General features: G+C 52.2%; 1 protein-coding gene across 2 annotated transcripts; it reads left to right on the top strand.

Moving 5' to 3' along the window:
• The first annotated feature begins 218 nt into the window (after window positions 1-218).
• SERPINB1 (serpin family B member 1) lies at window positions 219-10,441 on the top strand. 2 transcript variants are annotated; one of them, XM_020889982.2, is made up of 7 exons: window positions 219-324; window positions 1,256-1,430; window positions 4,739-4,876; window positions 5,426-5,543; window positions 6,843-6,985; window positions 7,069-7,236; window positions 9,169-10,441. In XM_020889982.2, exons 2-7 carry the CDS (start codon window positions 1,263-1,265, stop codon window positions 9,568-9,570), a joined length of 1,137 nt encoding a protein of 378 aa, XP_020745641.2. In that variant the 5' UTR covers window positions 219-324; window positions 1,256-1,262; the 3' UTR covers window positions 9,571-10,441. The 2 variants fall into 2 exon arrangements, with proteins under 2 accessions (XP_020745641.2, XP_020745642.2); XM_020889983.2 differs by lacking the exon at window positions 219-324 and adding an exon at window positions 439-746.
• The last annotated feature ends 6,892 nt before the right edge of the window (window positions 10,442-17,333 follow it).

The following is a 17,333-nucleotide window of genomic DNA, read 5'->3' as shown; positions in this document are numbered from 1 at the left end:
GGTGTACAGATGAGACTTCAAAGAGGCTGGTGTGCCCTGAGAGGTGACGCATCGGCATCTCAGTCATTCACACCTTAGTAAGAAAGAGCTCATCTTGACAGAGGTGACAGGCCCTTGACAGAGCCCTGAGTTTGCCGGGAACTCAGGGGTGCTGATCCCCAGGAGAGCGCTGCGCGCGCGGCTCACCGCCCCGGGCACCGCCCAGATCCGACTAGGGTAGGTGAGCCAGGGGGCGGGGCGCCCGCCCGCGCCGCCCCCTCCGCCGCTATAAGGGCCGCGCTCGCCTGTCCCAGACCCCGCCCCGCCCAGGCAGCCGAGCAGCGGGTAAGGCCGGGCAGGGAGCTGGGCGGGCGGGACAGGCTCCGGTCCGCCCGCGCCCCGCGGGTTCCGGCAAGCCGCGGTCACCCCGGCCCGCCGTGCGCCCCGCGGAACCTCCGTGTCCGGCAGTCACCCCGCGGGGACCCCTGTGAGGCGGTCACCCCGTCCCACCGCGCGCCCCGCCCCGGGGTCCCCGCGCTGTGTCCGGTCTCTCTGGGCCCTGGCGGCCCAAAGGCGGACCCTAAAGCGGAGCCCAGCCCTTCTCCCCCGCCTCCCGAGCTGTGTGCGCGGTCCGGCCCAGGCCCAGCCGCTCCTCCTTCCTCTTTCCTGTGGTTGGAGGCGCGGGAGGCGATTTCTCAGCGACAGTAATGATTCAGCTGTGACTCACTTGCCGACAGTCGCCGGCCGTTCCCCTTCCTCGGCCGAGTGTGAGGCTGAGAGGGAGGCCCGGCGGGGACAGGGGCTGGCTGATGGGCCAGGGCCAGCTGCTGCACCTGCAGACCCGGCTGCCAGCGGGAGGGACAGGGTTTCTGGTCACCTTCTCCTTGTCTGGCCGCTCGACCTGCCTCGGGGCCTGTGTTGGGTTTCCGAGCTCTTAACATCCTGCGAGACTGGGGACAGGACCTCTCCAGACATCAGACAGTGAACCCCCCCAACGAGGGTCATCCTGTCTCCTTGCTGGAATTTGCTTCCTTGGGTGGCAAGTCGCTCTGATTTTCTAACGAAAACTTGGATCCCATGTCAGCGCTGAGTCCTTGGCCAGTCTCCCAGGCTCCCATATCTGTGCAGGCGGGTTCTTGCCCTCCTAGAAAGAGAGGGAGAAAGTACAAGTTTCAGTGAACTTCAGGGGGGTGGCCCAAGCCGAGAAGAGACGGGGGTGACCTTGCTGATTTGCTCGTGCGGCCGCGGGCAGTTCAGGCTCTGCTCTGCCTTGCAGCCTCGTCATGGAGCAGCTGAGTGCAGCAAACACCCGCTTCGCCGTGGACCTGTTCCTCACCCTGACCGAGCACAATCCTGCTGGAAACATCTTCATCTCGCCCTTCAGCATCTCGTCAGCGCTGGCCATGGTCTTTCTGGGGGCCAGAGGCGACACCGCGGCACAGATTTCCAAGGTCAGCAGAAACTAGCCAGAATAGTCTGCTTTCCCGGCTGAGCCCCCCACAGCCTGGACCAAAGGCTGCGCCTTTGAGCTTTTGCAGTGCGTTTGTGGGCTTCCTGGATGGCTCGGTGGTCAAGAATCCACCTGGAACGCAGGAGGCTCAGGCAGACTCGGTTTCAATCCCTGGGCCGGGAAGATCCCCCTGGGGGAGGGCATGTTAACCCACTCCAGTGTTCTTGCCTGGAGAATCCCACGGACAGAGCAGCCTGGGGGGCTAGAGCCCGTGGGGTCGCAAAGAGCGGGACACGACTGAAGCGACTTAGCAGGCATGCGCGCACGGTGCGTTTGTAGAACTGTATCTCGGTGTTCAAGGTTGTATGTCAGGTTATACGTTACACTTCACGAGGTCAGACTTCCAGAAAAAGCCCCAGGGAAAATCCACTTGGATGCAGGCTGTCATTCACGAGCCAGTCTCTACTGAGCACCTGCGATGGGGAGGCTCTAGTGGTAAAGAGGCCGCCTGCTAATGCAGGAGATGTGAGAGCCTGAGATTCAATCCCTGGGTCGGGAAGATCCCCTGGGGGAGGAAATGGCAACTCACTCCAGTGTTCTTGCCTGGAGCCCACAGAGTCCCAAAGAGTCAGACAGGACTGAAGCAACCTCGCATGCATGCATGCATGAGACAGACGGTGTTTTTGGTTGGGCTGAGCAAGTGTGAAGTGTGGAGTGTTAGTCGCTTAGTTGTGTCCGACTCTTTGCGACCTCATGGACTATAGCCCACCAGGCTCCTCTGTCCATGGGATTCTCCAGGTAAGAATACTGGAGTGGGTTGCCATTTTCTCCTCCAGGGGATCTTCCCAACCCAGGGATCGAATTCAGGTCTCCTGCATTGCAGGCAGATTCTTTACCACTGAGCTACTGGGGGAAGCCCAGTGGAGTCTCCCACATTTGGGGAAGTCACAGGGGTCAGCACGTCCGGAGTGCAGGTCAGCCTCGCCCTGGGGAATCTGCCTTTGTGACCACGGTGTCTCCCCGGGATGAGGACAGAGCAGTAAGGAGACTGGCCGCCCCCTGCTGCCTGCAGCTTCTGCCCCAGCATCGCATCGGCTTGGCTCTCGGCTCAGTCAGGGCACCTCCTCCCCAGGACCGTCTGCGGTCTGCTTTGCCTGTGATGCTGGCTCCTCCAGCAGCGCCTGCGGGGTCTCGTCCCTTCTGAGCATAACAACGTCTGGTGGGGAGGCCGAGGGTCACGAGAGCGCGGCCCTGTGCTCCTGGCCCTGGGCCTGGCCCAGGCGTGTCCTGTGTGAGCAGGAGGGCCCTTCAGGGAGATGAGGGGGCGACGCGGAGGCTGCGCCTGTCCTTGGGGAATGTGGAGGGCACCGGTGTGCTGGGCCTGCTTTATTCTGAGTGGGGACTCTGACTCCTCGAAAGGAAGGGTGTCCGCGAAGGTCTTTCTAACACCCGGGTCACAGGTCACACTGCACCTGCAGCCAGGGAAGGTCCAGCCGGGATTCAGGGTCACAGATCACACTGCACCTGCAGCCAGGGAAGGTCCAGCCCGGACTCAGGGTCACAGGTCACACTGCACCTGCAGCCAGGGAAGGTCCAGCCCGGACTCAGGGTCACAGGTCACACTGCACCTGCAGCCAGGGAAGGTCCAGCCCGGACTCAGGGTCACAGGTCACACTGCACCTGCAGCCAGGGAAGGTCCAGCCCGGACTCAGGGTCACAGGTCACACTGCACCTGCAGCCAGGGAAGGTCCAGCCCGGACTCAGGGTCACAGGTCACACTGCACCTGCAGCCAGGGAAGGTCCAGCCCGGACTCAGGGTCACAGGTCACACTGCACCTGCAGCCAGGGAAGGTCCAGCCCGGACTCAGGGTCACAGGTCACACTGCACCTGCAGCCAGGGAAGGTCCAGCCGGGATTCAGGGTCACAGATCACACTGCACCTGCAGCCAGGGAAGGTCCAGCCCGGACTCAGGGTCACAGGTCACACTGCACCTGCAGCCAGGGAAGGTCCAGCCCGGACTCAGGGTCACAGGTCACACTGCACCTGCAGCCAGGGAAGGTCCAGCCCGGATTCAGGGTCACAGGTCACACTGCACCTGCAGCCAGGGAAGGTCCAGCCCGGACTCAGGGTCACAGGTCACACTGCACCTGCAGCCAGGGAAGGTCCAGCCCGGACTCAGGGTCACAGGTCACACTGCACCTGCAGCCAGGGAAGGTCCAGCCCAGACTCAGGGTCACAGGTCACACTGCACCTGCAGCCAGGGAAGGTCCAGCCCGGACTCAGGGTCACAGATCACACTGCACCTGCAGCCAGGGAAGGTCCAGCCCGGACTCAGGGTCACAGGTCACACTGCACCTGCAGCCAGGGAAGGTCCAGCCCGGACTCAGGGTCACAGGTCACACTGCACCTGCAGCCAGGGAAGGTCCAGCCCGGACTCAGGGTCACCGGCCTGTTGCGGAGGCACAGCCTCCACATCTGTACTTGATGAAAAGCAGCGCTTCCCATCACTCAAGATACAGAAGCATTTGAAAGTTTTCAAAAATCTACTTAAAAAAAAAAAGAAAAAATCCCTGGTACTGGTAACTGTTAGTTGTCCCTGCAAGGTAATCTGAGCTGCTGTTTGGAGGTTTTCCAGGAACTTCATAACCTCAGTGACGAGCAGGCTTAAGTTCTTCCCCCTGTTTCCACTGAAGAGATGCATCCCAGTGCCCACATACATGCGCCACATATCAGGGAGAGACCGGACTTCGTGCACAGGAGAGCTTTGTTCTTTATGCCTTAAAAGAAGGAACCAGCCCAGGCCTCATAAAACCATAAAGTGACTCTTGGTGTAACTGATATGCGGAGAATTAAACTTTTGCCTGGTGTTAAGTTTAATGAAATTGTTTTTAAGCAAGTGAGTTACTGACGCTGGTAAGGCAATTAAAAAACCTCTCAATCTCTACTACCTTTGTGTTCTCACATAGCTGATGATTCTTTTATCTACTGTTTATTTCTGAGAACTTTCAGTAAAATTCTATTTGTACAAATATACTTATGAACATACCATTTATGATTGGGGAAGCAGACTTGTATACATGTTTAGTTTATTAACCACTCATATTTGTACAACTGTAATTATATCAAAAAAGTGATGCAAAAGGGCAGCTTTCGATATACTTACTATGTTTCACGAAGCTAATGCATTTTGGATTTTGCTGATCAATCATTAGTACTAAAACATATTCATTTTATGGAAGCAAATTCCAAGGCACCAGTTCATAATTTCAAAATCCATGGTTATAGAAATAATATTTCCTTTATTTTAGGCTCTCCATTTCGAAGGGGTTGAGGAGATTCATTCAGGATTTCAGAGTCTGAATGCTGATATCAACAAGCATGGTGCGCCCTACACTCTGAAACTCGCCAACAGGTTATTCGGAGAGAAAAGCTACAATTTCCTCCCTGTGAGTGCTTTGCCATTTGTGTTCTCAAACTCGAAAGACCATGCAGACTTTTTACCCAGCACAATCAAGTCACACAAACCAGTTTTAATTTTTATAAACGTTCAGAAAAATGATCCGTAATGAAAACATAACCAACAGTATTCCCCTCGGTGGATGCAGTTTCGCTTTCTCATCTCCACAGTGAAAAGATCAACCTTGGCTGCTTTCCTAAAGAAACCAAGAGTGAATCCCGTCATTCACTTCCAAGTACAATCAGTATTTGCTTGTTTATGAAAATGTTAGTCAAAGAATAGAAAAAAGAATTGGTAAATTTTATACAACACCAAAACTGCTGAACCATACACTTAAGAGTGGTTAAGATTGTCAATTGAATGTTATGTGTTTTTCACCAGAATAAAAAAAAAAAGTAGAAGAGCTAGAATTTTTGTTGTTATTACAATGAAATATGCCTTTGGGGATTATTTCTGTTGCTTTTAAGGATTTTAGAGAACCATTTCTAGTATGGAGAAGGAGTTACTCACGACACCTCCTCTTTCTTTTCTTAAACAGGAGTTCTTAGCGTCAACTCAGAAAATGTACAATGCTGAGCTGGCCAGTGTGGACTTTGTGCAGGCCTCCGAGGATGCAAGGAAGACCATTAACGAGTGGGTCAAAGGGCAGACGGACGGTGAGCGAGGGCGGCGCTGGCCGCTCACCGGGTCCTTCCTTCCCTCCGCCTGCCTCTCCCCCTTCCCTCGCCTCTCGGCCTGACCCTGGGGTCCACCTTCCCTGCCCAGGGCCGGACAGCTGTCAAATACAGGCATCTCTCAAAGTGGAAATGTAAACGTGCTAAAGATGCTAAAAGCTTCTTCCCTGTAAGTTCCCCAAACTGCGTTTAAAAGTTGAAACTAATATTGAATGTGGCATAAAGGGGTGAAAACTTCATGACCCAGTATCCACAAGCCGCTGTGGTCATGAGTGTTTTGTACCAACACCTCGTCTAAGGAATCAGGCTGTGTCTCTGGTTCGTGTCTCTGTTGTAGTCCCGGAATGGTCAAGGCACCCACAGGACACCGGTTCGTTCCGCACCCACAGCGGCCGTCACAGCTACATGCATCACAAGTGGGGCCGTGTGTCCGCAGAGGACCTGTCCTACCTCTTAGACGTCTGTTAAAAGCTTCCCTGTGGGAGTTAGGCGACCACTTGGATGATTTGAAGAAGCGATTTATTTATTAATGACTAAAAACACTTTGGTTAAGAAATTTTTCCTTTCCTGGAAAAGAATGTCCTGTCTCCAAATGAGGCCCACTGATTATCACACATCCCAGAAAAGGAGAGTCTTCCTGTTTTTAGCCCTTTAACCCAACAACTTGTTTCGAAGCCTCGCCCCTCTGGGGTAGTTTGTTTCCCCTGATCCGCCCCTCGAGTTGGTGCGTTTGTCTGTCTGTCTGATCTTGGCTGTGGCGCACACGCTCCCCAGGTGCGGTGTGTGGGCTTAGCTGCCCTGAGGCTTGTGGGATCTTAGTTTCCCAACCAGAGCTGAAATCTGCATCACCTGCATTAGAAAGCGGATTCTTAACCACCCAACCACCAGGGAAGTTGGTTAATTTACAGTGGAAGCACCCCAGGGGGCTTAGCTAACTTAGTGACATGTGACAGGACATTGAGTAGAAGGAAGCATTTGAATTGCATTTCAGTGCTAATCAAGTGTGTTAGTCGCTCAGTCATGCCCAACTCTTTGCAACCCCATGGACTGCAGCCCACCAGGCTCCTCTGTCCATGGATTTTCCAGGCAAGAATACTGGAGTGGGTTGCCATTTCCTTCTCCAGGAGATCTTCCTGACCCACAGATTGAACCCCAGTCTCCTGCACTGCAGGCAGATTCTTCACCTACTGAGCTATGAGGGAAACCAGTGCTAACCAAAGGTCCATTCAAATTTGGAATTCTGATATGTGGGTTTTTAAAAAGCTAAGTTTGTCCTTTTAGGGAAAATTCCGGAGCTCCTGGCCTCAGGTATGGTTGGCAGCTTGACGAAGCTGGTGCTGGTGAATGCCATCTATTTCAAAGGGAACTGGCAGGAGAAATTCATGGTGGAGGCCACCAAGGATGCGCCTTTCAGACTGAATAAGGTGAGGGGGGATGACTGTCTAGGTGACTCTGTGCTCCGAAGCCACACGGATAGTGATGGGCGACCTGTGTTCCGATTGTTCAGAAAGAAACAAAAACGGTGAAGATGATGTATCAGAAGAACAAGTTTCCCTTCGGCTACATCAAGGACCTCAAGTGCCGGGTGCTGGAGCTGCCTTACAAGGGCAAGGACCTCAGCATGGTCATCCTGCTGCCGGACGACATCCAGGATGAGGCCACGGGGTTGAAGAAGGTGCGGCCCCGCTCCCCGCGTGGTGCACGGACCGCGTGTGTGTGTGTGTGTGTGTGTGTGCATGCACATGTGAGCATGTGTGTGTTCACGTGAGTGCACGCGAGCACCTGTGTGTGTTCACATGTGTGCGAGCATCTGTGTATGTTCACACGCATGTGGGCATCTCTGTGTGTGTTCACACACGTGGGCATCTCTGTTCACACGTGTGTGAGCATCTCTGTGTTCATGTGTGTGAGCATCTCTGTGTTCACACATGTGTGAGCATCTGTGTGTGTATTCACATGTGTGTGAGTATCTGTGTGTGTGAGCATCACTATGTGTTCACACATGTGGGCATCTCTGTGTTCACACACGTGTAAGCATCTCTCTGTGTTCACATGCGTGTGAGCATCTGTGTGTTCACACGTGTATAAGCATCTGTGTGTTCACACACATGTGAGCATCTGTGTGTTCACATGTGAGCATCTGTGTGTTCACACATGTGAGCATCTCTGTTCACATGTGTGAGCATCTGTGTGTGTTCACACACATGTGAGCATCTCTGTTCACATGCATGTGAGCATCTCTGTGTGTATTCACATGTGTGTGAGTATCTGTGTGTGTGAGCATCACTGTATGTGTTCACACACATGTGGGCATCTCTGTGTTCACACACGTGTAAGCATCTCTCTGTGTTCACATGCGTGTGAGCATCTGTGTGTTCACATGTGAGCATCTCTGTGTGTTCACACGTGTGAGCATCTCTGTTCACATGTGTGAGCATCTGTGTGTTCACACACATGTGAGCATCTGTGTGTGTGTTCACACGCTTGTGAGCATCTGTGTGCATGTGTTCATACGTGTGTGAGCATCTGTGTGTGTGTGGAAGAGGCAGAAGTGTGAGGAGGGCAGGTTTTCTTCCGTGTGTCTGTCCTGTTGTGCTCTTCCCTTCCCCTCCTGACTAAACGTCCTGTTGAGCGGGGTGCGCTGTTAGCCGTCTGCAGCTGCAGCATGTGTCAGAACTGGGGGTGCCTTCTTCCGGCTGTATTCCACGGTTGTCCCTTCCTGACTGTAAAGAAGGTCGGGCTTAGCGGCGTCAGTAGAGCCGAGCGGCGTGGCTCTGTTCCAGTGAGCAGCAGACGGGGCGGCCGCAGGCGCCGGGCTCACGTGGCTCACCCCGTGCCCGCCGCTCTCTACAGGGTGACCCAGCGCTTAGAACAGGGCTCCCAGCATGTGCTACGGTCACCCCATTTTAGACGACGAACTAGATCTGTTTCTGGTTTTACCAATGTTGTTGTTGTTCAGTCGATAAGTCGTGTCTGACTCTTTGCGACCCCATGGACTGCAGTACGCCAGGCTTCCCTGTCCTTCACTCTCTCCCGGAGTTTGCTTAAACTCATGTCCATCGAGTCAGTGATGCCATCCAACCATCTCATCCTCTATCGTCCCCTTCTCCTCCCACCTTCAATCTCCCCCAGCATCAGGGTCTTTTCCAGTAAGTCGGCTCAGGTGGCCCAAGTATTGGAACTTCAGCTTCATGAGCTACGTCTATTAGGACAACTTCAGCTGTGTGAAGTTTGTAGATGACCACTGGGACTCAGATAAATAGAAGAAATAGAAGAAAGCTTTAAAAATTACCCCGTGTCAGTCAGTTAGGGTAATAACAGCCATGACGGCGGGTGGTCCAGCGTGGCTGAGGCTCAGTCAGTCCTGGGTGGGGGCGGGTGGTTCCTGGGCCTCGTCTCCATCCGGGGGCCCTTGGTGCCTGGGAACGCGGTTCTGTTTATTATCACCAAGCAGCTGGAAAGGCGAGAAATCCCCAAGTGGAACCTGTTTTGGTGCAAACATGAAGGAAATAGCGAACAGTGGATAGGCTGTCCGTTCGTCTGAACGCCTTATTGACTGACTTCCATAGCATGGGTTCAGCTGTTCTTTTCACCTATTCCACTCCAGATTGAACAACAGCTGACTCTGGAGAAGTTGCGGGAGTGGACCCGACCCGAGAGCCTGGACCTCCTCGAGGTCAGGGTCCAGCTGCCCAGGTTCACGCTGGAGGAGAGTTACGACCTCAGAGAGCCCCTGGCCCGCCTGGGTGCGCCGGATCTCTTCAGTAGTAAGGCGGACCTGTCCGGCATGTCGGGGGCCAGGGACCTCTTCATATCCAAGGTGGTCCACAAGTCCGTCGTGGACGTGAACGAGGAAGGCACGGAGGCGGCGGCCGCCACGGGGGCCGTCGCCGAGTTCGCCATGCTGCTGCCAGAGGAGGAGTTCGTTGCCGACCACCCTTTCATCTTCTTCATCCAGCACAAGGCCTCCTCGCACATCCTGTTTCTAGGCAGGCTTTCCTCTCCGTAGAAGCTAGGGATGTTAATGCAAGGTCAAGCCTATAGCTCTTTGCCTGCCCTGTAGATGGTGACCATTCTCATATATCTTTACCCATAAAGTACTATTCGACAATGAATCTTTACTCTGCTTTGTAAGCTTAGCTCTGTTGGCTGTTCACACCAATTAACTTGGCATGGGTATCTGTTCTTTTTTTATACTGAAAAATCCAGTGATTTCTCTTGAGTGCATTGAGTTAAAAAAAAAAAAAGAAAAAATCAGACGTATAGATCCTTGACAGTGTAGCAGTCTATGAAGTTGCTATACTCTCCTGAGAGCCGTGGGAACAGTGGTCACGCCGTCATCTGTTTTTAAAGATAGACTTTTGGAAGCCACAGTAGAGAGATGTCCTGATAGCTGAAGGGAGGCTTCAACAGATACTCAGTTGAAATACAGGCAAGTGCCCCCACTGAGGGTCAGGGTTATGAGACGGACTTGCCTTGGCGAGGTCTCTGACCCTGTGTTCAGCCCTCCGACCCGGTGATAACCCATGCCCTCCCGTGTCTGTTCTCCCTTGCTCCTCCGGATACACGTTATGAGGGGTCACGAGGAATCAAGCAGTAGGTGTCTTATCAGGAGAGAAGCCAAGACATGACAACAAGATCTCACTGCTAACTGGCTTCTCCCACGTTTTCTGATAAAAGCTCTTGACATCCATCATCTGACATAGGATTTTATGGCAGCAGGACAGCTTTATGCAAGGCTGTGGAGGAAGACGGGTGGCAGGGTGCTCTCTGATGAATGTCAACCTTTGTCAATGTTCTTCTTGGAATGCGCCTTGAAATGCTGCATCTTCTTGCTCTTGTGAAGCTGGTGGGTTGGTTAATAAAGTTTCCAAAAACTAGACTGACGTCAGTCCTCTTCTTGTTTCTCCCTGATCTCGGGGAAGCCAAGACTGCAGAAGGGGGTCTGGGCCTGACCTGTGCTCACATCTGGCTGCTGCGGACTGAGTGCACAGCACACGGAATTCCAGCCAGCCTCACGTTGGCAGGCGTGTCTCCTCCTTTTCATCTTAAGATACTTCCTGGCACCTGCCACACCCCGGGTCCTCTTGGCTGCAGGGAGCACGAGGAAAGCCACAGCTGTCTGTCCCGTTTTGCTCCTCAGTCCAACATCGACTCAGCGATTCACAGTAAATCCTGTGATCAAGTGACATGGGCCCGAGCAGCTCTGCCTCCTCAGTCCAACATCTACTCAGCGATTCACAGTAAATCCTGTTGATCGAGTGACATGGGCCCGAGCAGCTCTGCTCAAATCCCCCTTTCTGTGTCTGAGGGGACAGGCCCCCGGACTGCTGTCAGCTGGCGACGTCAGAACAATCAGGAAATTTGAGAGCAGGGTCTAGATCTGGTTCTTTTTTTTCTTTGCCTCACTGCCCATAGCAACCAGGGATGGAAGGAGCCAGTGCCCTCGTGGCCCTGGCAGGCAGAGCGTGGAGTCCCAGCGACGGGACCACCAGGAAGTCCCCCAGTTCGTATCTGATGTGGAGAATGTCCACCTCTCATGATGATGAGTGAGATAACCCAGAAACCTCTGGAGACCAGTTGGAAAACCAGAGAACACACATGGCAGCCCCTCGGGGGAAGGCTGACTTGATAATGGAGAGACACTGGGCCCAAGACCCAGGAGGGACTGGGGCATCTCCAACCCGGAAGGGATCTATGAGGCGTGATGTGAGTGTTTCGGCACTGTGCTAGGCTAGGGCACTGAGTTTGGACCCGTCAAGAGTGAGGGCCCTGTTCAACCTCCTGACACCCTAAGGTATGAGTGAACCATCGCAGAATGCAGCCCTGCTAAAGTCGTCAGACAGCCTGGAGAATCCCAGGCCCTAGAACTGGGTTACATTCATCCTGCTTTGCTGCAACCCAGAGGCAGAAAGATTACCTATAAACTCAAATGACTTTTTATAAGCAGCTTTTCTTATACAACATCCAGCATACAATTGAAGGTAACTGGATGGGTGACACCTAGTCTGCCCTGCAGACATCCTCCTGACCCATGACAACATAAACTAAAACCAGCACACAAAAACACAGTTGATAGAAGCGTAGGTCCTGAGGCTCCTGCTATTAGAACCATCATGCACAAATCACAAAACAACACTGTCATCTCTGATCAACATGACAAAAGATGAGGTTAAACATCTCAGAGGATAATTGGAAGCTTAAATCAGTCTAAAAAATGAGATAGAAATTCTAGAGCTCAAAAACACAGTTAAGAATGAAGTACTAAATAGGTAAGATTTATTAGCAAATTATAGATGGCAAGAGAGAGTAACTGTGACTTGTCAGATCAGGAAAAATTATCCACAACTTCTTTCAGAGAGAAAACTAATCCAGAAAGACAAAAGGATGTAAAAATGAAAAAGGGAAAATAAAAACCCAGAGAAATCAGTAAGAAAACACTTCAGAGGAAAAGAGGGGGGAAAAAAAAAGAGTCTGGGCAGTGGTAGTTGGTGGTTTAGTTGCCAAGTGGTGACCGATTCTTGCAACCCCATGGACTGTAGCCTGCCAGGCTCCTCTGTCCATGGGATTTCTCAGGCAAGAATACTGGAGTGGGTTGCCATTTCCTCCTCCAGGGGATCTTCCCAACCCAGGGATTGAACCTGCATCTCCTGCATTGTAGGCGGATTCTTTCCCGCGGAGCCACCTGGGAAGCCCTGTCTAGGGCAGAATCAAGTTTAAAGAGCTGACATTCAACATGACTTCAGACAGATGCGTCAGTCCCCAGACTCCCCACGTCCCACGCGGGGCCAGTCCTGGCGCTCCACACGCGATGTTCGTAGTTTAAGGTGGGTGGCGTGGTCTTCAGGCTGCAGATGGGAGGAAGGAAGCTGCCCGGGACCTTGGAGCAGACCTCGTCCTGACGCATAGCCGAGAACTGCCCATGGGGATGAGAGCTAGCTCGAAGCCTTCAGAAGAGATGCTCACCCTTCACTATTAATACTGTGTTTTCATGCTCAGCTGTGAACCTTGGCCAGTTAAATGAAATCTTCAATAACTTTACAATCTCAAATACGCTCACGTTTGAGAAGGCAGCACATAACCTGGGATTGCTTGGGAAGAGGGGGTGGACGGCCCTGCGGTGGGGCCTGCCGCGTTCTCACATGTCCGAGGCACATCTCCAGTGCCCTGGACCCCCAGGGTCACTGCTAAGAGCCGAGATCTCTGCACAAAAATATGCCAGAGGATGCATCTGTCATAGAAACCTCCCGGGACTTCCGAAGGATCTTCGACCTTGGAAGGTGGGTGGCTCTGAGACATGTACAGGTTATAAAGTGGAAAAGCATTTCTTCATCTAACCTCTTGGGCTTCTAAGTACAGGCACAGAATTGCGACACCGGAAACTCTCCAAGCTGGAAAAACAGTGTGTGGCCTGTGTGACTGCAGCCCCGCCTACGGTATGGGCAGAGCCCTGCGGAATGAAGAAACCATTCTTTGCCAGCAGGTGAGGTGTAGTGTGCAGCCCAGGAGTCAGGAGACAAAGGTGAGTTTCCAGCTCACGGGAGAGACCGTGACCAGCCCAGCCTGCACAGCAAGAGGAAGTTCCTCAAAGAGGTTGTCCCGAAGCTCTTACACCAGCCCTTCCTGTATTTTGTAAATGTCTGTTACAACAAATCCTGGTAGTGAGATCTTTGCTCCAGCAGATACATAAAAGTTTCCTGTAAATTAGAAGTGTCGACATTTTATTATTGCACAATATTTTAAAAAGTCAGTTTTCAAAGAATAAATGCATTGCAAATGTCAGTGTTCTGTGCAAAATTTGATACATTAGGAAATTGGGTAAAAATTGGGTAAAAAATATTTAGAAATTTGCGTAAAAGCATTCCCATTTTAAAGTAAACCCAGTTGTTTATCAAGGCAAAACAGTAGATACTCAAAATTTTCAATTGCTCTCCTATGACCTAACTATATCGAAAGGAAAGGACTGGTGGAATTTTTGACAGTCCCTCCCGGCTTGTGGGACTTTAGTTCCCCTCCCAGGGATGAAGCCGCACCCCTGCAGTGGAAGCATGGGGTCCTAACCACGGGATGGCCATGAAATTCCCTTTCGTGGCTTCTAAACTCAGCAATTTCTTACTGTATTTTATGTCCTACATTATTCGCTGTTGTTGCTTGCTGAACTAATTTTCAAAAATTGATGCTTTTTCATCATTGTGGGTATTTTTAATGAAAATATATCAACTCCGTGAGTGAGTTAACCCCGTGGACAGTAATCCCCACTGAGGAGACACTCCGCACCAGGAGGCCAGCACAGCGGAGCGCGAGAGCAGAGCAGAGGGCGGGCTGGCCAGTGGCACCCCCGGGCGGGCTCCGGGGCAGCTGACTGTTCACACGGGGCACTGTTCTCTCTACTGCTTGTGGATGCCGTTTGCTTCATCATTGCAGCCATCAATTTCCTACCTAGGGATCACCTTTATTTGACTTCAGAAAGCTATGAACACCTAAAAAATGTCTATTTTGATAAATGCCATTTCTGAGGCATTAGCCAGTGTTTTATATGGTACCTTCCACACCTGTAAGTAGGATAGCTCAAACATGTTTCACAAAATGAACTCACCATGTATTCAGCACCCAAAGCAAGAAACACTGATCTCTCAGCCTTCTGAGTACCACACCCTGGCCAGGGTGCCCTCTCCTCTGCTTTCTAAAGACCCAGAGGGGTCTTCTCCGTGCACCCTCTTGAGTTTACTTAATCTTACATTTTGTGGGTAGTTATAGATACTGTATGTGTTAGTCGCTCAGCTGTGTCCGACTCTTTGTGACCCCAGGGACTGTAGCCCACCAGGCTCTTCTGTCCTTGGGATTCTCCAGGCAAGAATACTGCAGTGGGTTGCTGTTTCCTTCTCCAGGGATCTGCCCAACCCAGGAATCGAACCCGGGTTTCCCGCATCGCGGGCAGATTCTCTACCACTGAGCCACCGGGGAAGCCCAGTGACGTTGTGTGTGGAGCCCAAGATAAGTCTGCTTTGAATGACATCTTTTCTTGTGGAGGAAGCACCAGGCTTAAGGATGGGAGGTCTGTACGGCTGTGTGTGCTCCCGTGATGATAAAATACTCCCCAAATAAACAACAAGGTGCTACCGTACAGCAGAGGGAACTATACTCAACACCCTGTGATAAACCGTGAAGGGAAAGAGTATGAAAAACTGTATACGCACATATATATGGATAACTGAGGTACACTGCTGTCAGCAGAAATTAACACATCGTAAGTCAGCTATACGTCAATAAAATTAAAAATATATATATTCCTCAAATGAAGTATTTGGTTTTTGTCTCTCTGGCCGGCTCTTCTCTCCTGGGTGTTAAGAAAGACACCAAGTGTGAGCTGCTCTGTGACCAGTTACACAGGAAACTTTGCTTTCTGAGCAGATCAGCCACGGTTCTGTTACAACAATGAATAAAGCTCTGGGTAAGGCTTCTTTGCTTACAGCAAGGTCCATATTTATGGAACGGAGTGGGGAGCTCAATGCTTTGGTTCTTTGGAGAACTGTTTGCCGTTACCCCCCCCCCCCCCGACATAGACATTTCCCAGCTCAGGGATTTACAGGCTGTTATCGAAGATGGCTCATGGGTTATTACTGACGACGGCTCTGTCTCTTTGACAACCAGGCATGTTGCCTGGCAACAATTTCCTTGTTGCTTTCATATCTCCCTTTATCTCTGTTCCTACATCTTCAGCAAATCTGTCCCTCTTCTGCTCCCTCCCACACAGAATGAAGTCCCTCCATCCTCCCGAGTCCCCAGGCGGAGGAAGCGGAGGGGCAGACCCCCGGGGCCTGATTCCGAGAGGCTGGGCTCTTCCCTGCTGTAGGTGTGTCTTGGCTTAGAAGCTGTGTGGGTTATCGTTACCATCCTTCTAAAGTCCATATGTGTGCGTTAGTATACTGTAATGGTCTTTATCTTTCTGGCTTACTTCGCTCTGTATAATGGGCTCCAGTTTCATCCATCTCATTAGAACTGGTTCAAATGAATTCTTTTTAATGGCTGAATAATATTCCATGGTGTATATGTACGACAGTTTCCTTATCCATTTGTCTGCTGACGGGCATCTAGGTTGCTTCCATGTCCTGGCTATGATAAACAGTGCTGCGATGAACATTGGGGTGCACGTGTCTCTTTCAGATCTGGTTTCCTCGGTGTGTATACCCAGTGCAAAACAGAAAAAGAGACACAGATGTATAGAACAGACTTTTGGACCCTGTGGGAGAAGGCAAGGGTGGGATGTTTCAAGAGAACAGCATCGAAACATGTATATTATCTAGGGTGAAACAGATCACCAGCCCAAGTTGGATGCATGAGACAAGTGCTCGGGCCTGGTGCACTGGGAAGACCCAGAGGGATCGGGTGGAGAGGGAGGTGGGAGGGGGGACCGGGATGGGGAATACATGTAAATCCATGGCTGATTCATGTCAATGTATGACAAAACCCACTACAATATTGTAAAGTAATTAGCCTCCAACTAATAAATAAATAAATTAATTAATTTAAAAAAAAGAAAGACTCAGGCTGAGAGTCTCCGGCTAAGCTACACCCGCTACTTTATAAAACCAGGTGCGCTTTAAAATAAAATGCTTGCTCCAGGAGGACCCGTCCTCAGGTACCACTGACTCCTAGTGGAGGTCAGCCATCACACCTTGGCGGGACTGGGGCTCTGTGGGCAAGCCTGGGTGGGGGCAGCCCATGAGAGCCTGGGCTCTGGGGGACGAGCTGACGGTGGGCCCTCGTGGGTCTGCGCCTCCAGGAACGAGGACACTCGGGGGGACAGCGCCCTCCTCTGTCGGGCTTCGAGGCCTCAGTCACAAGCAGCCAAGGGTGCCAGCTGCTTCTCTCCTGTGTCTGCCCTCAGCCACGTACACGTGCCTCCTCCCACACGCGTGTCTGTGTATGTGCCCGTGTTCTCCGTCAGGGCTGGGCCCCCAGCCCCAGGGGACGTGTGATGACATCTGAGGTTCAGAGCTGCCACAACTGCGGGGTGGGGGGGGCAGCGCCAGGGCCTCGAGCGGGTGGAGGCCTGGAAGCGGGAACATCCTGTCACGCACAGGGCGGCCCCGCGCCCAGGCGACCTGACCTTGGGAGTCTACGGTGCCTCGGTGGGAAACCCTCCTCTCCACGGAGGCAGGACCGTCCGTGTCCCATCCTTGTTCCAGAATGCTGGTTTCTACGCCTGGACCCGTGGAATCGCATACCTCCACGCGCCCCCAGCACACGCCTCCTCCCCCCGAATCCTCTATGCGCACAGGACCTTCTCGCCTCCGCCCTTGACCCCTGCGCTTCCATGAAGACTGAGCAAACCTTTCTCTGAACCACCACCGGGGACCCTGTTTTAAAGCTGCTAACAGAGTGTCGGCTCCTGGAAGGCCAAGACCCACTTGCTTCTTGCTTTGGTCCCTTCTTCAGACCCTCGTAATCCAACTACAGGACAGACCATGAGAACTGCTGTGATACCGAAGACGCGGTACCAGCCCGGCTGAATGGAAAGCGGGGAGAGACCAATTCTGAGTGAGAGACGTCCCCCAGGAGGTGGCATCGAGCCAGGCCTGCCCGTTACCGGCATATGCACTATTTGACATAAAGTACCAGCTCTTTCACAATTCTTTGTACAAGTATTTTAGTTACATTTGTCCTGCCATAAGCTCAGCTTGGACGCTCTTCCCAAGCGCTTTCTATAGTCCCAGCCCTCACACGTTAAATCTGTTAAGAGAATAAGTGAATGCGTACAATCAGGTACCC

The sequence above is a fragment of the Odocoileus virginianus genome, unplaced genomic scaffold, assembly GCF_023699985.2.
Source record: "Odocoileus virginianus isolate 20LAN1187 ecotype Illinois unplaced genomic scaffold, Ovbor_1.2 Unplaced_Contig_19, whole genome shotgun sequence".
NCBI lineage: Eukaryota > Metazoa > Chordata > Mammalia > Artiodactyla > Cervidae > Odocoileus > Odocoileus virginianus.
The sequence above is the reverse complement of the archived record's forward strand: the minus strand, read 5'-3'. Positions and strand labels throughout refer to the sequence as shown.

Coding starts and splice junctions, on each gene's coding strand:
- SERPINB1 (XM_020889982.2), top strand. CDS start 1,263: ATGGAGCAGCTGAGTGCAGCAAACACCCGCTTCGCCGTGGACCTGTTC. Junction 5,544..6,842: donor GGTCAAAGGGCAGACGGACG/GTGAGCGAGGGC, acceptor TTGTCCTTTTAG/GGAAAATTCCGGAGCTCCTG. Junction 7,237..9,168: donor AGGCCACGGGGTTGAAGAAG/GTGCGGCCCCGC, acceptor ATTCCACTCCAG/ATTGAACAACAGCTGACTCT.